At 36.9% G+C, this 16,704-nt stretch overlaps 1 protein-coding gene across 1 annotated transcript in view; it reads right to left on the bottom strand.

The window, feature by feature from the left end:
• LOC138070522 (lipase member J-like) overlaps positions 1 to 16,704 on the bottom strand; it is a 30,734-nt gene that overhangs the window by 13,276 nt on the left and 754 nt on the right. The window contains 7 exon segments of the mRNA XM_068961781.1: positions 4,151 to 4,222; positions 7,420 to 7,584; positions 7,944 to 8,080; positions 11,483 to 11,592; positions 12,089 to 12,122; positions 12,125 to 12,286; positions 16,502 to 16,622. Of these exon segments, the coding sequence (XP_068817882.1) occupies positions 4,151 to 4,222; positions 7,420 to 7,584; positions 7,944 to 8,080; positions 11,483 to 11,592; positions 12,089 to 12,122; positions 12,125 to 12,286; positions 16,502 to 16,622 (801 nt within the window).

The raw sequence follows: 16,704 nt of genomic DNA, 5'->3' as shown, positions 1-16,704 counted from the left end.
CTGGGTCATATGATGGTTTTATTCCTAGTTTCTTAAGGAATCTCCATACAGTCTTCCATAGTGGCTGTATCAGTTTACATTCTCACCAACAGTGCAAGAGCTTTCCCTTTTCTCCACACCCTCTCTAGCATTTATTGTTTGTAGACTTTTTGATGAGGACCATTCTGACCACCAGACCATCTGACCTGCCTCTTGAGAAATCTGTATGCAGGTTAGGAAGCAACAGTTAGAACTGGACATGGAACAACAGACTGGGTCCAATTAGGAAAAGCAGTACGTTAAGGCTGTATATTGTCACCCTGCTTGTTTAACTTCTATGCAGAGGACATCATGAGAAACACTGGACTGAAGAAGCACAAGCTGGAATCAAGATTGCCAGGAGAAATAGCAATAACCTCAGATATGCAGATGACATCACCCTTATGGCAGAAAGTGAGGAAGAACTAAAAGGCCTCTTGATGAAAGTGAAAGGAGAGTGGAAAAGCTGGCTTAAAGCTCAACATTCAGAAAACGAAGGTCATGGCATCTGGTCCCATCACTTCATGGGAAATAGATGGAGAAACAGTGGAAATGTGCCGGACTTTATTTTGGGGGGCTCCAAAATCACTGCAGATGATGATTGCAGCCATGAAATTAAAAGATGCTTACTCCTTGGAAGAGAAGTTATGACCAACCTAGATAGCATATTGAAAAGCAGAGACATTACTTTGCCAACTAAGGTCCATCTAATCAAGGCTATGGTTTTTTCAGTAGTCACGTATGGATGTGAGAGTTGGACTGTGAAGAAGGCTGAGCGCCGAAGAATTGCTGCTTTTGAACTGTGGTGTTGGAGAAGACTCTTGAGAGTCCCTTGGACTGCAAGGAGATCCAACCTGTCCATTCTGAAGGAGATCAGCCCTGGGATTTCTTTGGAAGAAGTGATGCTAAAGCTGAAGCTCCAGTACTTTGACCACCTCATGTGAAGAATTGACTCATTGGAAAAGACTTTGATGCTGGAAGGAATGGGGGCAGGAGGAGAAGGGGACGACAGAGGATGAGATAGCTGGATGGCATCACTGACTCGATGGATGTGTGAGTGTGACTGAACTCCAAGAGATGGTGATGGACAGGGAGGCCTGGCATGCTGTGATTCATGGGGTCGCAAAGAGTCGGACATGACTGAGCAACTGAACTGAACTGATTCTGACCACTGTGAGGTGATGTCTCATTGTGGTTTTGATTTGCATTTCTCTAATAATGAGTGATGTTGAGCATCTTTTAATGTGTTTGTTAACCATCTGTATGTCTTCTTTGGAGAAATGTCTGTTTAGGTCTTTTTCCCACTTTTTGATTGGATTGTTTGTCTTTCTGGTATTGAGTTGTATAAGCTACTTGTTTATTTTGGAAATTAATCATTTGTCAGTTGTTTCATTTGCTCTTATTTTCTCCCATTCTGAGGGTTGTATTTTCAGCTTGCTTATAGTTTTCTTTCCTGTGCAAAAGCTTTTAGGTTTAATCAAGTCCCACTTGTTTACTTTGCTTTTATTTCCATTACTCTAGGAGGTGGTCATAGAGGATCTTTCTTTATGTCATCAAATGTTCTGCCTATGTTTTCCTCTAAGAGTTTTATAGTTTCTGGTCTTACATTTAGGTCTTTAATCCATTTTGAGTTTATATTTGTGTCTGATGTTAGAAAGTGTTCTAATTTCATTCTTTTACATGTAGCTGACCAGTTTTCCCAGCACTATTTATTGAAGAGGCTATCTTTGCTTCATTGTATATTCGTGCCTCCTTTGTCAAAAAATAAGGTACCCATAGGTGCCAACATCCGCTGGATCATGGAAAAAGCAAGAAAGTTCCAGAAAAACAACTATTTCTGCTTTATTGACTATGCCAAAGCCTTTGACTGTGTGGATCACAAGAAACTGTGGAGAATTCTGAAAGAGATGGGAATACCAGACCACCTAACCTGCCTCTTGAGAAACCTGTATGCAGGTCAGAAAGTAACAGTTAGAACTGGACATGGGACAACAGACTGGGTCCAAATAGGAAAAGGAGTACGTCAAGGCTGTATATTGTACCCCTGCTTATTTAACTTCTATGCAGAGTACATTATGAGAAATGCTGGACTGGAAGAAACACAAGCTGGAATCAAGATTGCCAGGAGAAATAGCAATAACCTCAGATATGCAGATGACACCACCCTTATGGCAGAAAGTGAAGAGGAGCTAAAAAGCCTCTTGATGAAAGTGAAAGAGGAGAGTGAAAAAGTTGGCTTAAAGCTCAACATTCAGAAAACTAGGATCATGGCATCTGGTCCCATCACTTCATGGGAAATAGATGGGGAAACAGTAGAAATAGTGTCAGACTTCATATTTTTGGGTTCCAAAATCACTGCAGATGGTGACTGCAGCCATGAAATGAAAAGATGCATATTTCTTGGAAGAAAAGTTATGACCAGCCTAGATAGTATATTCAAAAGCAGAGACATTACTTTGCCGACTAAGGTCTGTCTAGTCAAGGCTATTGTTTTTCCTGTGGTCATGTATGGATGTGAGAAGAAGGCTGAGCACCGAAAAATTGATGCGTTTGAACTGTGGTGTTGGAGAAGACTCTTGAGAGTCCCTTGGACTGCAAGGAGATCCAACCAGTCCATTCTGAAGGAGATCAACCCTGGGATTTCTTTGGAAGGAATGATGCTAAAGGTGAAGCTCCAGTACTTTGGACACCTCATGCGAAGAGTTAACTCATTGGGAAATACTCTGATGCTGGGAGGGATTGGGGGCAGGAGGAGAAGGGGGCGACCGAGGATGAGATGGCTGGATGGCATCACAGACTCGATGGATGTGAGTCTGAGTGAACTCTGGGAGATGGTGATGGACAGGGAGGCCTGGCATGCTGCGATTCCTGGGGTCGCAAAGAGTCGGACATGACTGAGCGATTGAACTGAACTGAACTGATAGGTGCATGGGTTTATTTCTGGGCTTTCTATCTTGTTGCATCGGTCTATATTTCTGCTTTTGTGCCAGTACCATACTGTCTTGATGAGTGTAGCTTTGTAGTATAATTTGAAGTCAGGAAGGTTGATGCCTCCAGCTCCATTCTTCTTTCTCAAGACTGCTTTGGCTATTCATGGGTCCTTTGTGTTTCCATATGAATTGTGAAATTTTTTGTTCTAGTGCTGTGAAAACTGCCGTTGGTAATTTGATAGGGATCACATTGAATCTGTAGATTGCATTTGGTAGTATGGTCATTTTCACAATATTGATTCTTCCTACCCAGGAACATGGAATATCTCTCCATCTGTTTTATGTCATCTTTGATTTCTTTCATTAGTGTCTTATCAATACTAGTAATTCTTTAAATGTTTCTAGTGTTCATTAAATTTAAAGATGCTCTCATAATCATTATCCTATTTAATTCTCATAGTTATTTTTGTTAGGTGAGAGCACGATTATTAGTTCTATTTTTAAAATTAAAGAAACTGAATTCATAAAGATTTAATGATCTTATTTAACATCCTACTGCCAGTAAGATTTTGAGAAAGAATTCAATATCTTATATTTTGATCTCAAGCATATATATTTCTATTTTATCTTGGCTCTCAACGTTAAGATGGCATTCATATGGAATTTTCCTTTATCAATATTCACTCAACAAATATTCTTCAGTATCTACTATATGCCACAAACATAGTTTTGCAATAGATAACTGAACAAAACTTGGTCATGGTCTTCATGGAGTTCATAATTTAACAGAGGAGAAAGTATAATCTAGTGAAAGAGTAGGTATTAAGAGACCTCTGTTCTTGTCTTAGTTTTTTGGTTTATTTGTTTTGTTTTTTAAGAAAAAGTTTTAAATATATGGGCATATTAAATCTTGAGCATAGCCTAGTTGATCCCTTGCCTACTGTTCTGAATGAACATTTTCTCATTTGTAAAATAGAAAATAACCATACTGATCTTATTGCCTAAACTGAGGATCTAATAGATTCTATTATTAACATATATTATAAACTTTTAAGAATCATAGATATTTTTAATAATTTCAATGTATCCTTCTAAATGTATCATTCTATGGCAATGGCCAGATCACTAGAATGGTGAGATAAGCTGCAAGCAGTTTAAATAAAATTTTACCAAAATGCACTTTAAAATGTATTTTAGTGTACCTGACTCCAGTGGAGCATATTTTGAACAGATGTTCCTGCTGGGTTTTGTGACATGTACACATCCACACGACTCTGAGGGTTTAAAACATTATTTTTATTCTTCCAACCAGAAAAAATAATCTTTGATATTTATTAAACTAAAAAATGTCAAGGAAATTTAATTTATAATAAATAGTGTTAATAAAACAAATTATATTTAACTTAAATACATTAAAAATGTACTTATTAAATGTAAATTTTGCATTAATATAGAAGATATTATTGGATTTCTAAGTGCTGAGATCCATCATCCATACTGAAAACAATCAAAACTGATGTAACACACACCTTTTGAAAGCACTAAAGAACTGAAAAGATAGAAAGAAATTATCAGGATAAATGGAAGAGAAAAGAAAGAGAATTTAAAAAGAAGAGCAATGTACTAAAGTCACTTAAGTTTATCTGCCAATCCTAGAAAATTTAAAGTTTCATTTTAAGAAATCAGTTCAGTTTAGTCGCTCAGTCATGTCCCCCTGAACTGCAGCACACCAGGCTTTCCTGTCCTAGAGAAGGGAATTGCAAACCACTTCAGTATTCTTGCCATGAAAACCCCATGAGCAGTATGAAAAGGCAAAAAGATAACTAGTTAAGGATAGCAAAAATCAGCCCAGGACTTTTTGAGGACAGTGGTAAAGTTTAAAAAGAAATTCTTTCCATAATAAACTGGGGTCCCAAAGTTCTACACAACTCAAAGTAAAGCTTAATCAGAAATACAGCTGTGCTCATGCCAATCTGTAACCTAGGTCTGCATTGCCTACATATTCCCTGGGAACCTGCATCAGTGAATAAGATATATAAGGTCAATGTAATCCTTACTAAAACCTCAACAAATTATGTTTATGATACTGACAAACCTCTTCCAAAGTTTATGTAGAGAGACAAAAGATCCAAAAATAGCCAACACAATTATTAAAGGGAGGACTGACGAGACATAACCTCAAGACATTATTAATATAAAGCTACACTAATCAAGACCGTGTAGTATTGGTGAAAGAGTGGACAGATAGATAGATAGAGCTGAATACAGAGCCGAGAAATAGACCCCTAGAAACACAGTTACCTGATCTTTGACCAAAAAACAAAGGCAATGTAATAGGAAAATGATAATCTTTTCAATAAATGGTGTTGGAACAAGTGGATATCACATGGAGGGCGGGGGGTGGGGGGGGAAGAATCTAGACACAGACTTTACATCCTTCACAAAAAATGACTCAGAATAGACCACAGGTCTAAATGGGAAATGCTAAACTATAAAACTTCTAAAAGATAACACAGGAAAAAAAACTAGACAACTTGAGTGTGGCAATGACTTTTCAGATACAGTACCAAAGACACAATCCATGAAAGAAATAATCAGTAAACTGAATTACAAGAACTGGACAAAGTCAAAATTCTGGGTTGTTTGATGACATATTTTCCAAATTACATTGATGAGAGTTTTTGCTACCTAATCTTCCTTGCATGATAACTTCCATTCAGTTCACTGAGTGACATTGGCCTGATTCTAGGCACTGCCTATCTGCAAACTGCAAGATTCTCTTCTGGTTTTTCATACTGCCTACAGGAAAGAAATTTCAAGTCAGATCCTAATTTCCCCATCGATCTTGATAGGATCAAAAGGACTGAATTAAAGAAAAAAAAGAACTGAATCAAACTGAACTATCACTCTTACTGTTCCCATACACACTGTGTGTGAATTTTTTCACTTCAAACTTTCCCAATCCTAGATAACTTAGTACACAATTAATTGCAATTGATGACACTGTCAACTTTTGTCCCAGACAGGGGACTCACAAATTTAATGGCTAAGAAGTTAGAATATAAGCTTTCCTACTGCAAGGAGATCCAACCAGTCCATTCTGAAGGAGATCAGCCCTGGGATTTCTTTGGAAGGAATGATGCTAAAGCTGAAATTCCAGTACTTTGGCCACCTCATGTGAAGAGTTGACTCATTGGAAAAGACTCTGATGCTGGGAGGGATTGGGGGCAGGAGGAGAAGGGGACGACAGAGGATGAGATGGCTGGATGGCATCACTGACTCGATGGACGTGAGTCTGAGTGAACTCCGGGAGTTGGTGATGGATAGAGATGCCTGGGGTGCTGCGATTCATGGGGTCACAAAGAGTCGGACATGACTGAGCGACTGAACTGAACTGAACTGAATAGTCCACCTACAAAAGAGTTCTCAAAGACATTATAATTACAATAAAGACATCAATAGCCAAATATACTATCCAAGACATAGAATAACTAAGAAAGGCAAGCAGAAATAAAGATTATATTTATGATGTTTCTAGACATTCTATGGTAGATATATAACACTAGATAGAAGAATATGAGAGGCCTTTTTAAAAAGGTAATCTTCTATGACAGAAAATTATGCTTTTCATATCTTTGGGGAAAAGGGAGAGAATGGAGTTCTTTTCTTCTATTATGAAGAATATTAGTGTTTCTTTCAAATATCTGTAATTGTCTGAAACTTGCAATAAGACCTTCTTGAGGTTAAAAAAAAAATCAACATATATTCTTGTGGTATGAAAATGTGCTTGGAAATGAAGAGAATACCTATTTTCTTATGAACAGATATATTGGTTCTCATTAAGAACTTTCTTTAAAGGCCCAGGAGCAAGAATCAATAAGCTAGTCCAAATGCCACAAAAAACTGCTTTTTCCAAATTTGGGTTTTTTAATTTAGTGTGCTGATAAAACCTTGCATCTTTAAGAGAATTTATATACAATCAATACAAATGACCTTCTAATAGTAGCTTGAGTACCTACAGAGTTTCCCACCCCAGTAATTTTGATGAATGCCAAAAGCATATAAGTTAATTGCCAGGAACCTTGATTATGGAAAAATCAAGGAAGTGGAAAAGTGTTGGGAATCAGGATATAAGAGGAAGAGTTATGTAAGACAGTGAATGGAAGACAAATACATGAAACATCAGACAGCTAACATCTAATTGCAAAGACTAATAAAGATAACTATAGCTGTAGCTAGTCTCTATTCTTTACAGAGATTAAGAAAAATATGGAAGTAAAAAAAATCCCAGCATGCTAATACAAATTAGTTTCTTAATGTTGGTACAGTCACAATATTAGAAAGGCTAAGAATCTAACTTCAAGAGTAAATGGATAAAACATAAAATGATACACAAAGCATAGAATAAGCACTATTAAAAGCTGCTTTCTAAAAATTGGCAAAATATATTTTAAATACAACTTGTTCTCACCGTATTTAAGTTCTTTAGGTCATACCCACTTATCATAAACAAGACATCACGACAAATCTTACCAAAAATCTTCAGTGGACACAGCTTTGAGCCAACAAATCTTTTAAAGGAGGTATTAGGTAAGAACTCTTTGCTGCCAGAAAAAAGATGTAAAATAAATTTACTCTATTCATGTTTGGAAGACTAAAACAATTTAATCAAAAATTGATGTGGTGAGTTCACTATATTTACAACCAAATACATTATCTTACTGTTTCAAACATTTAAATTAAGGGATGAAATTTGAGAGCAATATATAGAGACAATTTGATTAATGAATTTCTTATACAATGAGTCATCCAAAAGTATCATAAGTAAAATCTTATTCCTGTGTAGAAACAAAGGCAAGAATCCAGTGTAAATGAAGCCAAAAAATTCAAATCATACATGTGGCTGTGCAAACATAGCTAAGACCTTTTATTTTGAAAGCAGAGCATCATTATCATTTTGGATTGTCAACTACAAAAAGGGAAGAAATAACATACCTTGATCAGTGACTTCCAGTTGTATGCCATTTTAATTAAAGGGCTTTCTGAGTATTTAATGGAAAAAACTGGGGCTAAGGCAAAAAATACTTTGATTCTATCAGCTATCTTTGGTATTGTGGAAAATGTTATGAAAGCTGAAAGAAAATAAGATATAAATAAACTATTCTTAATTATGATCATGTAAGAAATGACAATGGTAAGTTCAATAATTAATTTACTAATTCATTTCTTAATTTATATATCAGTTATTGACTACCCATAATGAGACATGCATATTGATTACAACATAATGCTGGTTATTAGGATCGAAAACAAATGTGTAGATTGTAAATGAGGATAATTCAGCAATAAATCAGTTTTATAACACCATAGTTTAAAATCAGAAATATTTGCTATTATACATTAGTATAACTGGCAATGGCAAAAATGATGTAAGTGAATTTTTCAGATAGATGAATCTACTTTAGGTGAGAAATTCAATAAATATCAAATTGTTTTAATATTTACTTTTAATTAAAAATTTCCTTGCCTTCTTGAACAGAGGCTACTAAACACAATATTCTATTGATAATTCAGAGTAATTAATATGACAAATAGAAGTTTTTTTTTTTTGATAACTTATCAAGCTATGTAACTGCACATCACCTCTATTTTTATTAGTTCTTTTTTCCCTGGGTTCTGAGAAGTCAAAGAAGCAAAGAATTATATATCATATCAAACTGTGAGTCAATAAGCTCTGGCACATCACTCATTTTTTTCTTATTTGATTATCTCCTAGGATTCTTGGTTCCATACAACTGAACAGCTGATGAAAACTTGGATTAAAATTCACACATGGTTAATAAATTTCAGAGAAAATGTCTATAAGAAATGGAATGCAATTGTTATTCAACATAATTTTTCTGGTAGAAAGTGGATGATTGCTATAAGAAATACTTCATACTCTTCAGTCTAGATAATAGTCTTATGGTCTAGATGAAATGATGATGATCAATACAATCTAGACGTTACTCTACAGTTTAGAAAAAACTCATTTAACATCGGCTTCTATTATACAGTAGACTTTTCTGCTTCCCAAGTAGAAAGATTAAGTTTTATGGTACCATGGAAAAGAATTACATTAAATTTTAAGGAATATTTTTCTGAAAGCAAAATTGATACACATTAGATACAAGTGTTAAGTATTGTAAAAGGATGAAAGTTCTTTTCTAGTCATCTTTAAATATAGGAAGGATTTCTTCACCTTTGTTCATTTCTTAAGTTTCAGTTCAGTTCAGTTGAGTTGCTCAGTCATGTCCGACTCTTTGCAACCCCATGAATCGCAGCACGCCAGGCCTCCCTGTCCATCACTAACTCCCGGAGTTCACTCAGACTCACGTCCACCAAGTCAGTGATGCCATCCAGCCATCTCATCCTCTGTCGTCCCCTTCTCCTCCTGCCCACAATCCCTCCCAGCATCAGAGTCTTTTCCAATGAGTCAACTCTTTGCATGAGGTGGCCAAAGTATTGGAATTTCAGCCTCAGCATCATTCCTTCCAAGGAAATCCCAGGGTTGATCTCCTTCAGAATGGACTGGTTGGATCTCCTTGCAGTCCAAGGGACTCTCAAGAGTCTTCTCCAACACCACAGTTCAAAAGCATCAATTCTTTGGCGCTCAGCTTTCTTCACAGTCCAACTCTCACATCCAAACATGACCACTGGAAAAATCATAGCCTAGTCAATCGGACCTTAGTTGGCAAAGTAATGTCTCTGCTTTTGAATATGCTATCGAGGTTGGTCATAACTTTTCTTCCAAGGAGTAAGCGTCTTTTAATTTCATGGGTGCAATCACCGTCTGCAGTGATTTTGGAGTCCCCAAAAATAAAGTCTGACACTGTTTCCACTGTTTCCCCATCTATTTCCCATGAAGTGATGGGACCAGATGCCATGATCTTCATTTTCTGAATGTTAAGCCAACTTTTTCACTCTCCACTTTCACTTTCATCAAGAGGCTTTTTAGTTCCTCTTCACTTTCTGCCATAAGGGCGGTGGCATCTGCATATCTGAGGTTATTGATATTTCTTCCAGCAATCTTGATTCCAGCTTGTGCTTCTTCCAGCCCAGCATTTCTCATGATGTGCTCTGCACAGAAGTTAAATAAGCAGGGTGACAATATGCAGCAATGATGTACTCCTTTTCCTATTTGGACCCAGTCTGTTGTTCCATGTCCAGTTCTAACTGTTGCTTCCTAACCTGCATATAGGTTTCTCAAGAGGCAGGTCAGGTGGTCTGGTATTCCCTTCTCTTTCTGAATTTTCCAGTTTCACACAGACAAAGGCTTTGGCATAGTCAATAAAGCACAAATAGATCTTTTTCTGGAACTCTCTTGCTTTTTCGATGATCCAGCGGATGTTGGCAATTTGATCTCTGGTTCCTCTGCCTTCTCTAAAACCAGCTTGAACATCAGGAAGTTCACGGTTCACATATTGCTGAAGCCTGGCTTGGAGAATTTTAAGCATTACTTTACTAGCATGTGAGATGAGTGCAATTTGTGTGGTAGTTTGAGTATTCTTTGGCATTGCCTTTCTTTGGGATTAGAGTGAAAACTGACCTTTTGCAGTCCTGTGGCCACTGCTGAGTTTTCCAAATTTGTTGGCATATTGAGTGCAGCACTTTCACAGCATCATCTTTCAGGATTTGAAATAGCTCAACTAGAATTCCATCACTTCCACTAGCTTTGTTCATAGTGATGCTTTCTAAGGCCCACTTGACTTCACATTCCAGGATGTCTGGCTCTAGGTGAGTGATCACACCATCGTGATTATCTGGATCATGAAGATCTTTTTTGTACAGTTCTTCTGTGTATTCTTGCCACCTCTTCTTAATATCTGCTGCTTCTGTTAGGTCCATACCATTTCTGTCCTTTATCGAGCCCATCTTTGCATGAAATGTTCCCTTGGTATCTCTGATTTTCTTGAAGAGATCTCTAGTGTTTCCATTCTGTTCTTTTCCTGTATTTCTTTGCATTGATATCTGAGGAAGGCTTTCTTATTTCTTCTTGCTATTCTTTGGAACTCTGCATTCAGATGCTTCTATCTTTCCTTTTCTCCTTTGCTTTTTGCTTCTCTTCTTTTCACAGAGAACATTTAAACATTCTTAAGTTTAATGTGTCCTAAATGTAAAAATCCAAGCACCCTTTTAAAACTTCTTACTCATAAATCCCTGTGCTTGATTTTTAAAAGAAAAATATTTATACAATTTCTATGTGTGGAATAAATGACAGCTATGACTTCATTGTGCTACTTAGATGGATATCCAGCTTTTATACAATGCAAACAAACAAAACCTTGTTTTTACAGTTAATTCTTTGTGACTAGAGAATACAATATAGAATTAAAACAGGATATAATCTTCCAGGGCACTGCTCTATATATATGTCTCTCAGTCCTGCTTTGGTTCACTTGCAGGTCTAGAAGCTGACCTATATCCTTAAGAATATATCTACAAACTTTAAAAGTGTAATAAAATGATAGCAGCAATGATATTTCTTGCCATACCAATGGTAGTGCCTTGTGAATGGCCTACATAAAATATTTGCTCTTGTTGGGTTTGCTTCACAATGAAATCAATGGAGGCTGGAAGGTCATATTTTGCCATCTCATCAAAGCTACAAAAGAAAAAAGAAAATAATAATGTATGTTCTACTATTGTTATGTTAACATTTGAAGATATTGATTAGGTAAATATATTTAAAGCATTTTTCAACTCTCCTTGGGTACTATCAATAAGTTAGATAATATAATTTATCTATTGACTAGAGACTTCTGTGAGAGCACAAAGTTAAGGAAATAATATAGCCACAAGACAGTTTTATGAAGAAGGTGATTGTATATTCTAAGTACAGTGAACTAGACTAAATATATAGTTTACAGAGAGAAAAAATGTAGAGTAGTCAGTAAAGCTTACTGCTTAAAAATGAGAAATAAGCTAAAATCAAATAAGTACTCTTTAATTTTCCAGGTAAAATTTATATAAATTTTAATAGTCTTTTGAGAGCCCTGAGTTGAGAAAAAAAAGACTTATGTTTCATTTCATTTCATTCAAAAAGAAGAAAACAGTCCAATACACTTATACAACAAAATATTGCTCGGTTTTTTCTGTACCTGAAAGCCCAGAATTCTTTGGAATTTGTTTTAGGTACACGTGTTTTCGGGACCAGGTAGTCCCTCTGCTGTTCCCCATCCACACATCATAACCAGCATCTGCCAGAAGGAAGCCTAGGCTGTTATTAGGAAGATTGGAAATCCAGCTGCTGGCAGATGTGAGCAAACCATGTTGCAAGTATACAGCAAGTCTCTGTACTGGAAAAAAAATGTAGAAAATTTCTTTTAAAATATTGTAGTGTCTACATGAGTATCTCACCTCAAATTTAATCTTATAGGATAAAAATTTTTTAAATTGTATAAATAGGGTAAGTTTTACATGTTTTAATCTGATTTTATGTCAGAGTTGTTCACTAATGAATTTCTTTCATATGACCAAGCGGGCAATTAGGTCATGTCACATACATAAACATGGGCTTCCCAGGTGCCACTAGTGGTAAAGGACTGGCCTGAGAATGCAGGAAAAGTAAGAGATGTGGGTTTGATCCCTGGGTCCAAGAGGTCTCCTGGAAGAGGGCATGGCAACCTGCTGCAGTATTCTTGCCTGGAGAATCCCCATGGGCAGAAGAGCCGGGCAACAGTCCATAGGGTTGCAAAGAGTCAGTCATGACTAAAGTTACTTAGCCCACACATACTTAAACATACAAATTTTAAAGGATATATAATATTCAAATATCTTTTAGTAACTTGGGGACTCATTTAAATAGCATTGTTCAGTTCAGTTCAGTTGCTCAGTCATGTCTGACTCTTTGTGACACCATGGACTGCCGTACGCCAGGCCTCCCTGTCTATCACTTATTCCCAGAGCCTACTCAAACTCATGTCCATTGAGTCAGTGATGCCATCCAACCATCTCATCGTCTGTCGCCCTCTTCTCCTCCTGCCTTCAATCTTTCCCAGCATCAGGGTCTTTTCGAATGAGTCAGCTCTTCGCATCCGGTGGCCAAAATATTGGAGTTTCAGCTTCAACATCAGTCCTTCCAATGAACACCCAGGACTGATCTCCTTTAGAATGAACTGGTTGGATCTCCTTGCAGTCCAAGGGACTCTCAAAAGTCTTCTCCAACATCACAGTTCAAAAGCATCAACTCTTTGGTGCTCATCTTTCTTTACAGTCCAACTCTCACATCCATACATGACCACTGGAAAAACCATAGCCTTGACTAGATGGACCTTTGTTGGCAAAATAATATTTCTGCTTTTTAATATGCTGTCTAGATTGGTCATAACTTTCCTTCCAAGAGGTAAGCATCTTTTAATTTCATGGCTGTAGTCACCATCTGCAGTGATTTTGGAGCCCCCCAAAATAAGTCTGCCACTGTTTCCACTGTTTCCCCATCTATTTCCCATGAAGTGATGGGACCAGATGCCATGATCTTTGTTTTCTGAATGTTGAGCTTTAAGCCAACTTTTTCACTATCCACTTTCACTTTCATCAAGAGGCTTTTTAGTTCCTCTTCACTTTCTGCTATAAGGGTGGTGGCATCTGCATATCTGAGGTTATTGATATTTCTTCCAGCAATCTTGATTCCAGCTTGTGCTTCTTCCAGCCCAGCGTTTCTCATGATGTACTCTGCATGTAAGTTAATAAGCAGGGTGTCAATATACAGCCTTGATGTACTGCTTTTCCTATTTGGAACCAGTCTGTTGTCCCATGTCCAGTTCTAACTGTTGCTTCCTGAGCTGCATACATATTTCTCAAGAAGCAGGTCAGGTGGTCTGGTATTCCCATCTCTTTCAGAATTTTCCACAGTTTCTTGTGATCCACACAGTCAAAGGCTTTGGCATAGTCAATAAAGCAGAAGTAGATGTTTTTCTGGAACTCTCTTGCTTCTTCAGTGATCCAGCAGATGTTGACAATTTGATCTCTGGTTCCTCTGCCTTTTCTAAATTCAACTTTAACATCTGGAAGTTCACAGTCCTTGTATTGCTAAAGTCTGGCTTGGAGAATTTTGAGCATTACTTTGCTAGTATGTGAGATGAGTGCAATTGTGCAGTAGTTTGAGCATTCTTTGGCATTGCCTTTCTTTAGGATTGGAGTGAAAACTGACCTTTTGCAGTCCTGTGGCCACTGCTGAGTTTTCCAAATTTGCTGGCATATTGAGTGCAGCACTTTCAGAGCATCATCTTTCAGGATTTGAAATAGCTCAACTGGAATTCCATCACCTGCACCAGCTTTTTTCATAGAGATGTTTCCTAAAGCCCACTTGGCTTTGCATTCTAGGATGTCTGGCTGTAGGTGAGTGATCACACCATCATGATTATCTGGGTCATGAAGATCTTTTTTGTACAGTTCTGTGTATTCTTGCCACCTCTTCTTTAAATAGCATGTTACATAAGATATATTTTATATGATTACTCCATCTTTCTCACTTCATAAAATAATTTTATACTCACATTTTCACAGATATATTTAATATAGATTTTATCACTAGAACCATTGTTTTAATCACCAGTGTTTCCAGAGCTCTCATTTATACTTCCAAAGTTTTTGAGAGGCAACAGCTTTGAATAACATAATGTGTACTCACTGATAACTTTGTTTTACTCCAAATTGCCCTTCACACATAATCCACATCATTATTATCATTACTGAATCCAGGCATTGTAGCTGGAATATTGAAAAAACCTTGCATATTATGGCACTTTAATGGCTAAAATATTACATTTCTTGTGATGATACAGGAAAGTTATGAATGGTTTGTACAGACTCTCTGACAGTGCAGACCAACCCTAGATCTGGAATAACTGGCCTTGATCATCACAGAGAGGTAGGGCTGCTGATATATAAGTCTTTATTGGGAAAAATTGGGAAAACATATTTGGTATTGAAATGATACACATAGGCATCTTTTGTTACTCCTATGACTTGTTTTAACTGTAAATGTGCAAGTATGGCAACTATGACATATTAGGGACATAGTAGCCCTTAGGGATAAAGACCTGGTTTATCAAATACAGAAAGACAGCCAAGAGGAAGAGAAATTTACAGTGGGTAGTGGAGGGAGGGATGTATGAATACCAGATATGGCATTAGGATTAAATGTAATAGCAGATGAAATAAACTTAATGTGAAAAACATGTAGATCTGAGCAGTGCAAGAGGTACCTTTGACTAGATCATTTTAGTGTCACACCTAGATTGCCTTTGTTAAGCAGCTGAGTCATTCTTCCAGCTATTGTGACTGGTGCTTTTGAAGGGTTCACTATTGCCCCTTTCTGTGTGGAACTGCCCCCAGGCTAAGGGGAATTTCCTCCACCAGATTTTATTTCTTTCTATGGATGCCCTTCTGGCAGTGACTCACTGATACAAGAATGTAAAAAATCTAGCCCCCTAACTTCAAGGTGGGACCATGTGTGCAGTGCAATTCAGGGATTCATAAACTCCTCTGAGACAACATTGTATTAGCTGAGTCTCATCCTTCCTTAGCTCCTTCCCCTGCCTTCCCTTCTTGTCCACATTATCTTCTCATGAAAGTGTTCCAATCAGTAAATTACATGCGCCTATATCCTTGTCTCAGGGCTGCTTCTAGAGAACTCTAAGGTACTTACTATATTTTAAAATTATCTTTAATTCTTTTATTACAGTGTTTGAAAAATTGAGTCAAACCCTGAGGAATGATTACAATAATTATGTCAAAATTTTCTGCCTAGTAGATGTGACCTCTATACGGATCAAAAATTATATTGGTAGAGGCTATTCAAAATTAAAGAATTTTCTCTGAAATGTACCATAATGTTCAAAACGAGAACTTGACAGAGTGTTTTAAAATATGAGAAACAATTTTTTCAAGGGAAAACTTTAAGGAGAAAAGGAAAATTCTCTGTTTTTTTTTTTTTTTGCAACAGTTAGACAAATAAGAAAAGTAGTCAGTTACATATTGTGCTAGTAAGTGGTACATCTAGAATTATTAATATGACCCTAGTGACAAATTCTAGTGTGTTTTTCAGCATCTCATTCTGCTGACAGTAGTGTATGTAGTACTGGAGTAAAGAGCCATGAGGCTGCTACCAAACTCATCTCTTTGCTATTACTAGAGGAGAGATTCACAGGCACAAAGAAAGAAATTTTTACCAGCCATACTTCAAACCTACAGAATAAAACTACTGTGTTTCAGAGCATTTCTAACCCCTCATTAAACACAGAAAATTCTAGGTAATTGACATGTATGAGTATGGGGATCCACAAAGGAAACTTGGGAGGAGCAACATGTGTTCCACCATACATTAAAACCACTCTGAATAGGGAGCTAAAGGAGAGTCAGATTCTCTTTCTGGGGCATATAGAGATATGCATGAGAAGTTAACTGTTCACTTAATCTTTAAACCCTTTTCTTGTTCTAAACTCACTGAGAAGAAATGGAGAAATTAAGAGGTTCAGATAGTCACCAATTTACCTTGAACTGAGTGTTACCTGAATTGTTTTCACTGTTTGTCTTCCCATAGGGAATTCTATAAAGGCCAAGGATATAACCGTCTTCAGTTGTAATATCATACTCTTCATCTGGGTAGCCCCAGTAGGAAATAATTTGACTCTAGATAAGGAAAAAGCAAACCTTTTAGAATAAGACCGTCAGTGAATTAATGTAACCTAATTAATCTAACCTAATCCCATGG

This window comes from Capricornis sumatraensis, chromosome 23, assembly GCF_032405125.1.
Source record: "Capricornis sumatraensis isolate serow.1 chromosome 23, serow.2, whole genome shotgun sequence".
Lineage (NCBI taxonomy): Eukaryota > Metazoa > Chordata > Mammalia > Artiodactyla > Bovidae > Capricornis > Capricornis sumatraensis.
This window is presented reverse-complemented; position numbering and strand designations above follow the sequence as displayed.